The sequence below is a fragment of the Lampetra fluviatilis genome, chromosome 43, assembly GCF_964198595.1.
Source record: "Lampetra fluviatilis chromosome 43, kcLamFluv1.1, whole genome shotgun sequence".
Taxonomy (NCBI): Eukaryota; Metazoa; Chordata; class Hyperoartia; order Petromyzontiformes; family Petromyzontidae; genus Lampetra; species Lampetra fluviatilis.
In genome coordinates, this window is record NC_136317.1 from 5,340,408 (window position 1) to 5,357,458 (window position 17,051).

At 48.0% G+C, this 17,051-nt stretch overlaps 1 protein-coding gene across 1 annotated transcript in view; it reads right to left on the reverse strand.

The window, feature by feature from the left end:
• The window catches only part of LOC144947047 (uncharacterized), a 143,297-nt gene that overhangs the window by 31,039 nt on the left and 95,207 nt on the right, over positions 1-17,051 (reverse strand). Inside the window, exons 26-39 of the mRNA XM_078876192.1 lie at positions 16,643-16,811; positions 14,718-14,810; positions 13,470-13,574; positions 11,966-12,063; positions 11,502-11,652; positions 10,147-10,260; positions 9,473-9,640; positions 8,384-8,473; positions 7,291-7,434; positions 6,727-6,825; positions 3,986-4,075; positions 3,369-3,508; positions 2,022-2,148; positions 674-754 (exon numbers count right to left, since the gene is read on the reverse strand). Of these exons, the coding sequence (XP_078732318.1) occupies positions 674-754; positions 2,022-2,148; positions 3,369-3,508; positions 3,986-4,075; positions 6,727-6,825; positions 7,291-7,434; positions 8,384-8,473; positions 9,473-9,640; positions 10,147-10,260; positions 11,502-11,652; positions 11,966-12,063; positions 13,470-13,574; positions 14,718-14,810; positions 16,643-16,811 (1,669 nt within the window). The remainder of the gene's footprint in view (positions 1-673; positions 755-2,021; positions 2,149-3,368; positions 3,509-3,985; positions 4,076-6,726; positions 6,826-7,290; positions 7,435-8,383; positions 8,474-9,472; positions 9,641-10,146; positions 10,261-11,501; positions 11,653-11,965; positions 12,064-13,469; positions 13,575-14,717; positions 14,811-16,642; positions 16,812-17,051) is intronic.

Genomic DNA, 17,051 nt, shown 5'->3' on the forward strand with positions numbered 1-17,051 from the left:
CAGGCGGCAATTATCACATTTTAATTCAGACTGGGCTGCAGGCTGCAGGCTCCAGCGGCATGGGGCATTGAACGCCAATCTGTCTCTCTCTGTCACCTTCGAGACAGAAAACGGCTGCAACACTTTGAAACCCAGAATAGGCATTTCGGAATGACCGCGGCAGGCCTACTTGCAAATCAATTGGCAAGTAGCACATTGCTCTCTGGCTTTGTGTTTTTTAAAAAACTGTAAAAAATATAAATTTTGAAATAAAGAATATACATTTAAAAAACACGTTTTTACAGCAGAGTCTTTAATGCCATTTTGAACCTGTAGAATTTGTAATTTTGCGCAGATTTCACACAGAGGCGCGGGAAGTCACAGACAAGCAAGAGGGCAGCCAAAACCGGCGCCAACGATTACCCAAAGCCCCGCGGTCTTCTATTGGGGTGCTTGGCCAAATGCATAAACGAGTGTTTATATAGGTGGGAGGATGCCAGAGTACCTGGAGAAAATTCAGGACGTGCGAGGGGGGTATAACTCTCGATCCCCATACACGTGGAAGAGACGCCTATAAGTATCCTCCAGGGAGGCCATCTGAAAGCTCCCTCCAGCAGATGGCCTTCTGTCCAGAAATTGCAGGCCTGCGCCTACAGCCGTGACAGTGGGTCACAGGGCGCGGCGATGAGTTTACCTGGCAAGCCTGGGCCTCCGGGACGGCCTGGTCCTCCGGGAAATCCATCTTGACCTTTAGAACCTGGAAGCCCTGGGTTGCCTAAACGTAAAACAAAAATAAATCCAATGATAAATTAAAAAGACACTCATACACACAAGACGATACGCGGAGCATTAATCTCTTCTTCCCATCTAACCGCTTTACAGAGGTCGTTGGATCCATGAAATTCCAAAAGCAGTTCTCTCCACTGTTGGCAATCATCGTATACAATCTGTTGCTGATTATAGGCCATGTATGCCAGCATGATGGCCCAAATTTGCCAATTTTGAAAAGATTGCTTCATTGTGAAAAAAAACCACATTTCAACATCGCCCCCTACTGGTAGAATAATAATGCCCAGTGCTTTGGGCCGCAAAAGGGACAGTTTCCACTGGTGGGTCCCTCAGCTAGACTGCAGGATAGCTTTAGAATGGTTGAGATGAGCTGTGATGCATGGAACTTCGAGTTGCTGAGGCATTTAAAGTGCCCTATAAATGCCAATTCTCATCGTTACCTAGCATTGTTTTTACGGAACGTGCCGTGACCAGAGAACTGTACTCCAGGGGATATTCTGCTCAAATGTCCACCGAGGGTCAGCGTTGATGTCATGTTAACAACCCTGTGGTGGAGTTACCACATTTAAATTTCGATTTAAAGCTTTCGTGACTGCAGGGATTCATCTTCTTGGTTCTTTCGGTAAAGTCACGTAGAAGGGAAATAATAAAATATAAAAAATAAAACATAATAAAATAATTCTCACGACGTTTTGGCCACAACGCAAGCAGCCGTCCTCAGGTGAAGAACAGGTCTGTCGGAAAGACAGTGTCTTCAGACGTCTTCAGACCTGTTCTTCACCTGAGTTACCACATTGTTTGGTGGAGAGGGGGGGGTGAGAATCTGTCTATAGCAGGGGTCGGGAACCTTTTTGACTGGGAGAGCCATAAAAGCCAAATATTTCTAAATATATTTCATTGAGAGCCATATAGTATTTTTAACGTATAATAAATTAAATATGTCTTACTTTTAATGTGACTTCTGGTCACGGGACCCGTGACCCAAGAAATGTTATCTTCAAAACTAATTTCTGTTTACTTTAAAATGACACAGTATTATTAAGCAATATCACAAGTATTTTAAAATCAGTTCCAAACCGATTTTTTTTTTTCAACTTAAAATTGTCTGGGAGCCATATGCCGTCACTGGAAAAGCCATATATGGCTCGCGAGCCATAGGTTCCCAACCGCTGGTCTATAGGATAACGACTGTTGACTACCCCACCGAGTGGCGCTCTCCTGCTAAGCACCGGACAGATTTCTCTCAAAATCACCTGGGAATCCTGGCTGCCCGGAATCTCCCTTTGAACCCGGATTGCCGGGAAGCCCGGGAAGGCCAGGAGTTCCTGGGGAACCTTTCTGTCCAGGTGGTCCATTGAAGCCAGGGCTCCCTACATCACCCTGTTGAAGAAGAGAAAGTCGCAATAGAAATTATTACACACGAGCGAATGCTTGGTCGACTCAAGGGGAGCACCAGGGTGGATGCAGCCTGCATTTTGTACAGCAGTGCTTCTCAAATCCGGCCTTGGTAACCCAGCCAGCTTTGAATGTGAGAGATGGGACGCACGGCAGGATGGCCTCTTCCATATGGGGCAGTGGTATCCCTTTTCCACTGGCACATCCGAGCCATATGGGTGGTTTTCCACTAATTCTAGATTTGAAGCTTTCATGACTGCAAGGATTCATACTCTTAGTTTTTTTCGGTAAAGTCACGTAGGTAAAAAAATGAAATTAAAATTATTATTTTATTTTTATTAATTTGAATTTCATTTTTTTACCTATGCGACTTTACCGAAAAAACTAAGAGTATGGGTTTCCACTAGCTTTTGTCCGTGTTGAGCCCTGACCAAACCACGGTATGTTGGCTCCCACGAGACCATCTCAAGCTGCCTCGGGGGCCAGGCGGCAGGTACAGGGGTGGTTGAACAATGTGTTTTCAGTGTCTGACATCGGCGAGGATACAGCGTCGCCAAGCTATCGAGACACTCCGATTAGCACAGTTGGCATGAAGTTCAACATACGTACATACGTGCACCATCGTGTGCGACAATAGCGGCACGGCTTGGCCTCTGCAGTAGAAAAACAACCTCGTACCTACTGACCCAAGAGTGGGGGCTCTGCCTCCACAGTGCTGGACTACAGGAAATTGAACAGAGGTGGCCGAATCTATCAAGGGTCAGACCACTGAGCTGGCATTGCTGAGATGCTGGGCTTGACTCCAGGGTCTAAGCCACTGCCTGTGATTTTACTGGGTTTTTCAAGTTGAGTGAGTTGATGGTCTCGACCCGGTGAGCAGCGACTGAACACACGAAGGTCACATTACGTTCCATTATTCACTCGATTAGGCCAAATTCCAACTCGCGAGGATTAAATCTGTGGGAACGAAACATTCTTCCCGCAACAGGGCATGTGCGTGCGCTTAGCGTGTGAACAAAAAACTTGTCACTTTACGGGAAGTCAGGAAACAGTTCTGTGACATCCCCTTCCGAGGAACCGTTCCCCAACACACGCATTTTCACTTCTCTGCACAGAGTTCCAAATGGCACGACCCAGGTAGCACAATTGGAACCAAATTGAGAAAAAGGTGAAACCGTTCTTGTGTTGAAAATGACATAAAACACCTTTAGGCCAGGTGGTCCAGGAATTCCTTGGCCTGGCTGGGCAGACTCGCCCTTAGCTCCTTTCATGCCAGAGAATCCAGGAGATCCTGGGGAACCCTGGAGACCTGGGTTGCCCGGAATGCCCTTGGAACCAGGAGGACCTGTACACAGAACAAAACCGAGTTCGGAAAAAAAAATAATCAAGCACAGCAATGGATTCTGAGGGGCTTTCTGAGATGCATTTTGCCCTCGCAAGTACTGCAATTTGCATTATCGCTTTACCTCCCGAGGCATGAAAATTAAATCACGTCACATGAGGTGTGATGTCGGCAGATGATGTCACACATTATCACGTCGCACGTGACAACGTCGCAGGGACTGGCGTGGCTTGCACAAGGCCTTGGCCGAAAAGACTTTCCATTTGGCGCTGGGGTTTTTTTTTATGCCAAGTTTTTGGAAACGTGTTAATATATCTTGCCAGTTATCTATCGGGTAAGTCCCTAATATAGCGAACACAACTTTATATTCACATCTCAACAGTTATCACAACCCGCGTGTTACAGACAGGCAGACAGATTGACTGATAGACAAGCAATGGGGAAGAGGTATTTGGGATCCTTGATATTCCTGTTAAATACCTGGAAAGCCCATCTCTCCCATGGAGCCCTTGGGACCCGGCTGCCCAGGTTGTCCAGGATTGCCTGGGAATCCAGAATCTCCTTTGGGACCTGTGCAAAAGCGGACGTGCATTATCAGTGGCATCCGCGCGTCCTGTCCAGTAAGACTGTGGCCTCGCCACCGGAGAAGTACGTCATCTTCCAGTCACACGACACGCAGACATAGGGTGAAAAAGGAAGAGGCTTTACCCTTTCTGGCAAAAAGAAAGGTGTTAAGATGTTCAAACACCAAATAGACATCTGTTGCAAGGCATCAAGGTTTCATTAGCCACACATCCTTGTGATAAAACATGCAACGAAATGTCCTTTGATAATGTATGCATTGTCTTTGAAACGCATTGACCTACACCAGGGACAGCCTCCTCTATGGCATTGGATCACCAGTTTTCGATCAGAGAACGCAAAAAGGCATACAGCACAACGGCAATGCAAATACCAAAGGACTAGTAGCTCGCTTTGAGCAGTTATATCTCAGCGACCAGACATATGATCGAGAAAATGAATGCCAATTAAGAATGCATGACTGTATGTGAAAAGGTCACATCTGTCAACAGCTAAAGAAAGTTGTTGTGCTTCTGCCACTTGCATATACCGCACTGGTTCAGTGGGGAGGGGGGCGGTTAATTGGTCAGGACGGATATGTGACGTTGTACTACGCCATAAAATAAGGGGAGAGAGTATAACATTTATGTTTTAATGCACAAATAAGCATACGATGTGGTTGGATGCAAATGCGACACAAAGCAATACCGTACAGGAATTGTTCTGTATATATTTCAAACAGAGTTAAAGGGGGAATACCCACTGAACACATTCACTGGATTTATGAAGATCGTACTGGGTCAATGCCATCCAAAGTGTCAGAAGATATACGTTTTTGCAGATTTTTTTTGTTGTAATTTTAAAGGTAAAACCAATAGCAACTTTGCCACTGACTGGCAGTCGGATGCTCACTTTCAGGCCGCTGCCGCATGCATCTTGCGTCACACAGGCATAGCTGCCAATAAGTGGTCCCCTATGCTAACAAAAAATTCAAGCGTTTACACCATTGGAACCTCATTTGCCAGAAGAAAAAATATGATAATTGGTTTTTTACCCTTTTATCTGGCAACAAAACTGACACCTTTTTTTTTACAAGGAGTCATGTTTGCATAGACCACAATACCTGCAGTCATAATGCAAACAAAAAACATAACTCTGATAATGTATGCACTGTCTTTGAAGTTGAAAGGTCCACACCCGAGACAGCTTTCCTTAGAGCCTAGTCTCACTTGGTGTTGGACCAGATGACGCCAAAAGGCGCACAACTCAAGGACAATGCACCATCAGAGTATGAGAGCTCGGGGTAAGCATTTACACCATTGGAACCTCATTTGCCAGAAGAAAAAATATTATAATTGTTTTTTAACCCTTTTATCTGGCAACAAAACTGACACCTTTTTTTTTTACAGTTTTGTTGCCAGATAAAAGGGTAAAAAAACAATTATCAAAAAATTCAAGGTTTTGTACTTCGGTAAAATAAACTTGTTTCGCTCGTCCACGCTGCTGGCAACCGGTCACCCAGTTAGTCATAACTAGTTAGCAGAGGTGGGACAAAGTCATTGTTATGCAAGTCCAAGTCGAGTCGCAAGTCATCAAATTCATGACTCGAGTCTGACTCGAGTCCAAGTCACATGACTCGAGTCCACATCTCATAGGTGGGACAAAGTCATTGTCATGCAAGTCCAAGTCGAGTCGCAAGTCATCAAATTCATGACTCGAGTCTGACTCGAGTCCAAGTCACATGACTCGAGTCCACATCTCATAGGTGGGACAAAGTCATTGTCATGCAAGTCCAAGTCGAGTCGCAAGTCATCAAATTCATGACTCGAGTCTGACTCGAGTCCAAGTCACATGACTCGAGTCCACATCTCATAGGTGGGACAAAGTCATTGTCATGCAAGTCCAAGTCGAGTCGCAAGTCATCAAATTCATGACTCGAGTCTGACTCGAGTCCAAGTCACATGACTCGAGTCCACACCTCTGCTAGTTAGTCATAACTAGTTAGTCATAGTTAAACTCAGTGGACCTCGTCTTTGGGTCTTGGCATGTTTTTACAGTAGGTGCAGGGGAGGGCGGGGGGATGGGCGACGATTGCGATGTAAAATCTAAACAGAGTAATTTGCGGTGTAATGTCGACAATGATGCCGGCACAGCCGGAAGTACATACTACTCTTGACACGTTATTTTAGTTTTTTTTTACTATCAATCGAATACGTGTGCGACATTACGCTGGCACCGTAGCCGCCGGGGTGACCTTAAAAAGTTCGGTGGGTGGGGGGGGGTTGGTAAACCCCACGCACCTCACGCTGTTAACTTTCACCATCATCACTCTGGTAGTGCGTTGTCTTTGAACTGTGCGCCTTTTGGCGTCATCTGGTCCAACACCATATGAGACTAGGCTCTAAAGAAAGCTGTCTCTGGTGTGGACCAATCAGTTTCAAAGACAACGCATACATTATCAGAGTATTGTTTTTTGTTTGCATTTGACTGCAAGTATTGTGGTTAATGTAAGCATGATTCCTTGCAAAAGGTGTCAGTTTTGTTGCCAGAAAAAAGGGGGAAAACCCCTATTGGTATATTTCACCATCGTGTTAACCCACTCGCCTACGGCTCTGCCGCAACCCGCGAGACACTCGGCCCGTGCTCGGTAGTGATCTTACCTGACTGGCCATGTGTCCCGGGAAGACCCGCCTGACCAGGCTGCCCATTGCTGCCAGGCAGTCCTTGGAATCCCTTGGGGCCTGGCATGCCAGGAGTACCTACAAAGCACCATCGTGAGGAATTAGCAAGTCGCTTTGGCACTGGCACAAGGACGTGTACATATGCAACATAAGACCGTTGACTTTTTGGTGTCTCATTCCACCAGACAACAGCGGGGCTGTAGGAACAGAGGGGAGGGGCTGCGGAGGTATAGATCAGAGGGGGGGGGGGGGGGCTGGGCACAACTGAAGAAGACACAACTCAGCTCATTCGTCAATAATGCTGCGGCCTTCAATTGAAAAATATCTAACAGGCAATGATCCTTCTCCGTTGCACATACATGGCACGTCATTTGTCGCCTTTGCAGCCTTCCTGGCTTGTCTGTGGTTCCCAGGTCATTCGCAAGTGGATAATTGTGCCGGTGCATTAAAGGTTTAAATTATCATGTATACGCACACATTGTCGACATCATCGTCATCGTCATCGTGTTGTCGTCACCGCCGTCGTAATGCTATATCACTCACCACCAGACCCTTTATCTCCCTTCTCTCCCTTCGTTGTCACAGTGCCAATGGGGACGGATGGGCCAGGGATGCCAGGATCGCCTTTGTTTCCCTTGAAGCCCAAGCCGCCCGGTTCACCCGGCAGGCCAGGCTGCCCCTCGTTGCCTGTGAAGATCGCACAGCGCGGCCAGAACACAATACACACGTGCCGCATCACCACGGTTACCAGCTATCAGACTCATAGTGCGGTACACAGCACAAAACAAAGACCCCTCCCCCCCACCCCGTGGTGTCGCCTGTAACAGGCTGTTGAGGCAAGTGCCGTTAGCGAGCAGCACCTGTGATGGCCGGCATGGCATACGCAGGGGGTGGGTGGCGAACACCACGCCCGGCCGCCTTTGTCTCCCCAGCGGCAGTGTTTTTTACGCACTGCACCAGGTGTTCATTTAAGGCTGAGTCGTCCTAGGGGAGGCCCAGGACCAGTTCAGATAATCGTCACTGGTGTTACCCGTGAGCAGGAATCGGACTCGGGTCTCTGGGTTTGTAGCACAACGCTAACCGCGACACTACCGCTCCCCACTGGTCGTGCGTTACACACACGCACACAGAAACCACAATTGCTGTAGAAGGCAGTGGTCTTGATGGATTTGCATCAGCCATATGGAAGGAATTGTGGGGTGACATTTAATTTTGTGTTTAATAGTTTGTTTAATTGCCAAGTTTTATGTATGTAAATGCGATATAACATTTGACCCCAAATAGAATTCTGACCCCGGGGTCAAAATATTAAATAATAATTGACCTAAATTTCGATTTAAAGCTTTCCTGACTGCAGGGATTCATCTGCTTGGTTCTTTCGGTAAAGTCACGTAGAAGGGAAGTAATTATTTTTATTATTTTATTACTTCCCTTCTACGTGACTTTACCGAAAGAACCAAGAAAATAATTGACCTCCTCCCCCCATACCCCTGCAGGGAGTGCGATGGAGGTGGGGAAAGAGAAATTGCGATTTGAGTTGTATTTTTATCACACCTTTAGGTCCAACTAATACGTAGAATTCTGATCCCGGAGTCCACATTCTACAGGGTTAAAATATTGTGCAACCAAGGCCTACCTCTGGGTCCCGGTGGGCCGATCTGCCCAAAAGGACCAGGAGGACCAGAGGACCCAGGTGTCCCCATGACTCCCATGTCTCCTTTGGAACCTAGAAAACAGCACGGGACGTATCCATTCGTTAAAGTCGTTCAACTTTACACACAGGTTTTTTCAAAGTAGGTTTTCGACCAAGCTGTGGTTTTTTAGCCAAAATTCTTCGCCGTTATACCTCCACCAACCAACCAAAGGTGCCACGTTTACAGAGATGCAATTTAATAATAATTATAATAATTTACAATGATTTGTATGGCGCCTTCCACTAATGTCTCATTCTAAGACATGGCCGACGCATCGATCAAATTATTACCGATAAAGCTACTCCTCCACACCGCTGGCTGAAACTTTTCAACGGCAACGAACGATGCCGACGATTCGCTTCGAGCGTCATCAGGCAATGAACTCGGAAATCGAAATAAGAAATATTGTCAGGTGACACAAAGTGCACGCGTAATGACACGTACAGATGCCCCTTGTTTTATGCGGTAGATGCATTCCAAAAAGAGGGTGCTGAAAGCGAAATTGCAAAGCGTGGACCGCACAGTAAGCCAACCCACAATGCACCAGATGGGACAGCTGCCTGCTGAGCAGTGCACCGAGCCCACATTATCCCGCGTCCGACCGTATATCTGCAGAGTGAATCCAAACTGCATAACAAAGCGAAGTTTGGATATAAACAGGTTCCAACCGCATATACGGTGCGAAATCGCGCAAACCGAACAGCGTAAAGCGAGGGGTACCCGTATACCCCACATCTACAAAAACGTGCGACCTACACGGTGGTGGTCCACGTGCGCGCACCGTCACGCACATCCACACCGCGTTCACAACGGGAACAAGTGGTCCGAGGCAGCTTGCATGAAACAACGGCGACGTACGGGGGGACAAGCGGCGGGGACGGCGGGTTCACGTGAAACGTTCAACCCTCTCAGCGGTCGCAAGAGAGGGCCGCGATTGAAGGCAAGAACCGACGCGGGTTGACTTCCCGAGTCCTCTACACGAGTGGTGGAATCGCCGAGCGAAATTTCACGGGGAAGGGGGGGAGCCTTGCCTGGTGTGCCTGGGAAGCCATTCCTTCCCGGCTGTCCCGGCGATCCTGGTGATCCAATGCCACCGGGCGTGCCGGGGAAACCAGGGTTGCCCCTGTCTCCCGGAGGTCCCGGCATGTTCAATCCTGGGGCTCCGTAGTCTCCCTTGTCTCCCTTCGACCCCAGTGAACCTGGTCATGCACATGGATCGTCATCATCAATCGTCATTCAGGTCACTCTTGCATATTATACAATCCTGGTTTCTTGAGTTCTCACCCGGTTAAATGACTAAACGATTACATTAATTGTTATCGCCGTTCATCACCATCGTCATAGCAATAAGCGTTTCCATCGCAAACATCATTGCCATCATCATGAACGGCATTATCATAATAATTGTAACCATCATCATTATTGCCGATAAGCATCATTGCATGTGTCACAGTCATCCTAGTCATTATCACCACTATTGCCTTTGCAAGCATCTTCATAATCATCACGAGTGTTGTCATCATGAAAATCATCATTCTCATCATGAAAATCATCATTCTTCCAGGATTGTCATCATAATCATAATCATAACCATTCTCATCATTACCATGAACGCCATCATCATTATAATAAGCAGCATTACTATTGGAAGCATCATCATAACCACCATCACCATTATCATAATTGTCAGTGCAGAAATTGTCACCTTCAGGTCCAACTTGTCCCGGAGATCCTGGGGGACCTTGAGCTCCTGGGAATCCCTGTCCAGGGGGGCCCTGGCCTCCCGGGCGACCAGGCAATCCCGAATTCCCGGCGTCTCCTACGGGAATAAGAGACGAGACGTTTGCATGCGCGTGTGTATGTACGGTGAACTTCTTTTCTGACAGCACGTAGCCAAAACGTGCTATTCGAGACGTCTGCAATGGGTCCGAGTGCTGTCTACTGCATAGGGCCAAGTGGACGCACATACAAGGCAGCGTGAAAACAAGGCAGCGTGAAAACACACTGCCTTGCATGTACGTACGTTGAACCTCTTTCGCAGGTGCGGGGGAAGGACAACAAATGATACACCAAAAGCAGTTTTAAAGAACTGAGTTTTCAATCTAGGATTTAACAGCGCATGTCTCCCAGTGGCTTCCTATTATCAGAAGGAAGAGCGTTCCAGACGGGCCGCAAAAGCGCATCTGAAAGCGTGCGATGCAGTGACCGTCTTTGTTCGATGGTTAGCCAAAAGCCGCTGCGAGGATGAGCAGAGTTTGCGTGATGGTTTATGTTCCTTGACGATATCAGCAAGCTATTGTGGTTCATGTGTGGCAAGAAGTTTGGTGGTGTAATGAGTGCGAATTTATAATGGCAGTCACAGCAGCTCAGCGAGCACTGGACAGACATGGCCTTAACACAAACACAGAGAACCCCTGTCGTTCACAGCACTCTGTCCATCCACCGTGGGATGAAAGCCGCGCCCATTTTCCACGCTGGTTGCGGCGGTTGATTGACCCATGACCTTCACATCGTGCCGACTTGGTGAGCGAGGGCACCCGCCAGCCCCGGTGACAAGGAGGCCGCATGCGTCCACGTTGGGAGCCATGAGCCAGCCGTCAAAAGTCAGATTTGCCGAGTTAGCGCAGTGCGGCACGCTAGCCGGTGCACCACCAATCTACCCTGCAGCACCGCTTTACAACTGAAATATATATTTATATAACACCCTCAGTAATAATGTCCCAAAAAATGAGAGCACAAGGTCACCAGTAGCATTGTTAATGTTACCAATAATGAATTACGTATAATTAATCGTGCCATCGATTAAGTCCTGTTTTTTTATTATCAGTTAATGTTTTTTTGACTTTGACAATTGGCGCACGAGTTAGCTGTCACGACCACCCCATAGTTCTCTCCCCAGCTTGACGACGCTGCAATTGCCTTAACTCTCCAATCCAACCGGAGCGATGACATGTCTTGTCTTCAACTGAACTTGCACCACGTTCTAGGATTTCGCAAGTTGCTCTGTACTCAGGCCTCAAAGACCCGTGGCGACTCTAGCGAGCGCGGTGGTCTGCGTACCCTTGGTTCCCGGCACGCCGTCGAGCCCTGGCCTGCCCGGTTGCCCCGGCAGGCCGGGGAAGCCGCTGTCTCCCTTGGAACCGGACAGTCCGTCGAGGCCAGGAGACCCCGGAGGCCCACGGGGGCCCGGGGAACCAACACCTCCGTCACCCTGTGAGGGGACGACGACACGGACGCAAAGGTGGAGCGGTGAGATGGTCGTTCATCGTTACGGACTGGTGGGGCCGGATCCCACGGGTAGTAAAACAACATATAATTTAGAATTAATATCGCGCGTAGTTTTTTGCTTAACACGGCACTTTTCAGGAACGCATTTACGCCATTAAACGAGGAATTGCTATATTTAATAGGATACATATACTGCCCCCCCCAGAACCAATCTCCCCCACCGGAAGGCAGCAGCAAACATATCCTCTTATCCGTGTTTATCTGCTCTCGCTTGGCACGTGTCCGTCACAGTTCACCTTTAGTCCGGGCTGTCCGGGGCTCCCCGGGAATCCGTCTTGTCCGGGGCGCCCAGATCCTCCTGGCTGTCCTGGTAACCCTGGGTTGCCTTGGTTACCTGCAGAGTACGCAGACACGGCCATTACAAATGAGATCATTGGGGATGCACAGAGCAATCGTCCACACCCCTTCTCTGCGAAAACTTTGCAGGCACCTCGTGAAAATTAGCCTTGAGACCCCCCCCCCCTCCCCACTTAAACCCCGAAAATGTATCATTTATTAATATTTACCATGAAAAATTCACTGCATTTTTTTTTATACAGAGCCTTCTTCTTTTTTTTCATATTAAGTTTATATATCGTGTTTGCTTGCTTGAGATTCAATGAGGCGTACTTCTATAAACAAGCATAATAATCAATAAATAGATAAACATATAAATAATATCCTAAAGCCCTTTGGCAATCCACTGCTGGATGAATGCCCCCTCGCACCATGTCGGTGATTGGGGTTGTTTGACCACACTTCACCGTGCTAGTCTGTGCGGATTGTTAAAACGAGGGGTGTCAGAATGATCACGTGTCACCAACGTGAGCTGTGGGCTGGCATCGCACTGGCGATGTCGGTTAACGGTTTCGTGGTGCAGTGCACTGACTGCTGAGAGACTCGGGGAGATCTCATCTCATCTTAAAGGAATCGATATTGCACCTTGACCGAGGTGCTTTACACGGAATTAAAAATGAATGTAACGGTGGAGGATGAGGTGAATGTATTTGATGAGAGGAAGCAATGGGGGCGAGTCTGTGATGATGCGTGAATTCGGTGAAAGTGAAATTGATGACAGTTAACGATGATGAACGGATTGAATAAACGGGCGTTAATGAGTGAAAGCCGTATAATGGGAATATGAAGAGGGTGGCAGTTATGAGGGAGAGATTAAGGGGGTCGTGGGGTAAGCTAGGGGTAACAATAAGTGAGCTTTGAGTGCGGAGCGGAAATTATTAAGCGAAGGTGACTGCTCAATGTGGAGGGGGAAGTTTGTTCCAGTGATGGATTGGGGCGAGAATAGAAAAAGAGCAAAAGTGTGGATTGAGCACAAGGAGAAGGAGGAAGAGAGAGAGAGCAAAGATGACTACAACCAGCTACATCAGAGAGAGACAGCAAAGATTTCTTCTAGATTTGAAGCTTTCGTGACTGCAAGGATTCATACTCTTAGGTTTCGTCGGTAAAGTCACGTAGGTAAAAAATATATATATAAATAATAGAAAGCTGCTGTGACGGTCCCACCTGATGACAGAGACTTGTGTTGCCTCCGAAACGTCGCGATTTATAATTTGATTTCTATTTTTTTTTTTACCTATGTGACTTTACCGAAAAAACCTAAGAGTAGCAAAGATTACTACAACCAACTTCATCAGAGAGAGAGAGTGACAGCAAAGATTGAGAGCACACAGTGAGAGAAACACATGGCGGGAGAGAGAGAAAGCGAGACACGGGGGAGAGAGAAACTGTTTTTGGAAGTCCTACCCTTCGGACCGGATGGCCCAGGAGATCCAAATCCCGGTAGGCCCGCGTCACCTTTCACCCCTTGCAACCCTGGCAATCCAGCGGAGCCAGGGATGCCCGAGCTGCCTGTAGAGCGGAAGGCGAAAACCGTGAACTCACGCGAGAGCAATGGCATGTACAGCGACATGGCACCGACCCCCTCCCCTCCGCGGGGTGCAGGCGCTCCGGCCTGCACGCTCGAGAGATGCACCCAAACTGGACGGTGCCACGTCTTGGCGCCGAACAGAACTTGTGACGAGGGACTGATCGGACGCCCGGAGCGTAGTTTGACACGTAGGCGGCTTTGAGGACTAATATTATTCATAATGGGGTTTTTTGGGGGGGGGGTAAATTTCGTAAGGTTTGTCACAATTGTGGAAAAATCGCCTGATGATGCTGGATGTCGTTACCAGCAAAACGTCACGGTACTCAAATTGTAAATGTTCTGGATTTACTCTCCAACACACCGGTGGGCTGAAGTAGTAACTAACTGGCACGTTTTGTTTACGTGACAAACCTTACTGGTTGGCTGTGTCAGGCGTTGGCGGGTTGACGACGAATTTATGTTTACGCGATCCAACCCAAAAACCTTTATTATTCCCCGGAAAATATTAACGCAGCAGCTACGTGCCAATGGAATGAGCCGACGTTCAAGGACGCCGGGATGAAAACAGAACTACCGGATGGCGATCGGCCTCCTGCCGAGAGCCAAATCAAGGCGCACCACGCGACCTCTGCATTAGGATAGACGTCAGGTCTCTCTGCTGCCGGCCAGAGCACTCCTTGTGGTGGTGCGAATACGTGCCAATCCACTGCTGGATGATGGCCTTCTCACGCCGCGCGGGTAGCGAGGGTGATGCAAGCCTACTTCACCGTGCTGTTCGGCGCGGGTTGGTGACATGTATTTACGTTGAACTTCTTTCGCACCGTACGAAGCCAGCGGTGCTAATCGGAGGTGCGGTTGTGTGGAGCATAGATGTGGGGGCATAGAATCACAGTACAACAACGGAATGTTGCTGCACTGCCCCCTCTGCTTAAATCCACGTGGCACAGCCGGGTAGCCACCTACGGCGTTCGTGGAGGTCACTCGTCCGAGCACCATCCAGGCACAAACTTGCCTAGTTTCCGAGATGTGGTGACACACAAGTCACGAGTCCGCGCAAACGGAGCCGAAGTGTAGAACCAAGGTGTCGTGCGAGACGATGGGAACTCAGAGGGACTCTCGCTCACCTGGAGAGCCAGGGGATCCGTGTGAACCAGGCAAGCCAGGAGGTCCAGGTTGTCCTGGCTCCGATTTTGTCTTTCCTGGCTCCCCCTTCACACCTAAGTGGGATTCACAATCCAGGGTCAGTTCCATAGATTAGAACAACAGCAATTACATATCACATACATTCGTGTCCGTTTGCATATTACGAACAGTAGCCAAACCTGTTTTCCGTAACTTAATAATACGATGATCACTATAAAAATATCATGATGACCGAGCCAACTTGTGCTGCAGGGAGTATATTTTCTAACAGTGCAATATTTTTAATTTCTCATATGACACAGTTGCGATTTATATTTTCTCCACTGCTTTAGTTCAGGTAATTATTTAGCTTTTGTAAATGCGACTCTATCCCAGTCTCTCGCCTGGTTAAGCATGCACTGCAAGGCCATAATTACAATATTAAAATATACTCAAAATGTCCCCCCCAATATATTGCTATCAAATAGATTTCTGTTGAAATTATTGTGGTTATGGTTGTACTTTATTAATCCCTAATCTCTGCCATTACATACAATGAAACAAGAAAAGGTAAAAAAGAAAAAAACATAGCAATGTAATACAATACACTGTTAGACATTATTGTAAAAAATAAATATTAAGTCTATCCCATGTGTTAGTGAATTTTTTTAATATTTAGGCAGGAAATGGCAGGAAATTCGTTTTCAAATTTAGAATTTTTTTCTGGGGGGGGACCACCAGACCCCCTGGAAAATTTGGTCCCCCCCAATATTGACTCCATGGCTACGGCCTTGATGCACTGCCCTGCTAGAGATAAAAATGGACACTGTCTCGCTGCATGACGCTGAGAGCACTACGCCTCTAAACTCCCACTGCACATGAAGCCATCATCGTCACTCAATGGCTTCTGTTCCCCCAATAAGACTACCCATCTTTTCTTCCTTCCCCATCATACTGCTACTTCCTGCGTTGGCTCCTCAGCTACAACTCCAACCCCTATCGCTACCACAACCCTGATCACTACCCTAACCCTGATTACCACCACAACCCTGATCACTACCCTAACCCTGATTACTACCACAACCCTGATCACTACCCTAACCCTGATTACCAGAGGTGGGACAAAGTCATTGTTATGCAAGTCCAAGTCGAGTCGCAAGTCATCAAATTCATGACTCGAGTCTGACTCGAGTCCAAGTCACATGACTCGAGTCCACATCTCATAGGTGGGACAAAGTCATTGTTATGCAAGTCCAAGTCGAGTCGCAAGTCATCAAATTCATGACTCGAGTCTGACTCGAGTCCAAGTCACATGACTCGAGTCCACACCTCTGCTGATTACTACCACAACCCTGATCACTACACCAACGCTGATCACTACCCCAACCTCTATCATCACTACCTCTACCCTGATCACTACCACAACCTTGATCACTACCACAACCCTGATCACTAGCCCAACCCCTATCACTACCCCAACCCCTATCACTACCCCAACCCCTATCACTACCCCAACCTCTATCACTACCCCAACCCCTATCACTACCCCAACCTCTATCATCACTGCCCCAACCCCTATCGATCACTACCCCAACCCTGATCACTACCCCAACCCTGATCACTTCCCCAACCCCTATCATCACTACCCCAACCCTGATCACTACTCCTACCCAAACCCCTTTCAATACCCCAACCCCTATCACTACCCCAACCCCTATCACTACTCCTACCCGAACCCCTCCCACCTGTTCTCCACCACCACTTTCAATAACCCTACTCTTCATGTTAACCACTATCATCTCATCTACAATTTTATAATTATTGTAAACAGCCTTGGACCAAGACGCTGCGATATAAATCTGCGTAAGAAAACAGCGGGGGAGAAAAAACACCGACACGGGGTAAAAAAGGCAATGGCATGGCTGACCTGGTGGGCCGGGAGGGCCGGATCGACCAGGCACCCCTTGGACTCCCTTCATCCCCTGGTATCCTGGGGGGCCGAAACCAGGCGAGCCAGGCTGCCCTCTCTCCCCAGACAGGCCGGCCTGGCCGTGGTCTCCTGGAGCGCCCCGTTCCCCTTTCACGCCAAACGGAGCCTGGGCGAGCACGCGGGCAGGCAGAGCGAGAGACGATGTTTCATTTCTTTACGAGTGGCTAATCGGAGAGTCGTTCTTTTTGTCACTCAAGCTTTGAGCGAGACAATCTGGACGGGGGTAAAAGGATGAGCAGTGACACCATAACCTCCTTAAGAATACTTTCAATCTAGATTTGAAGTTTCGTGACTGCAGGGATCCATACTCTTTGGTTCATTCGGTAAGTCACGTAGGTAAAAATTT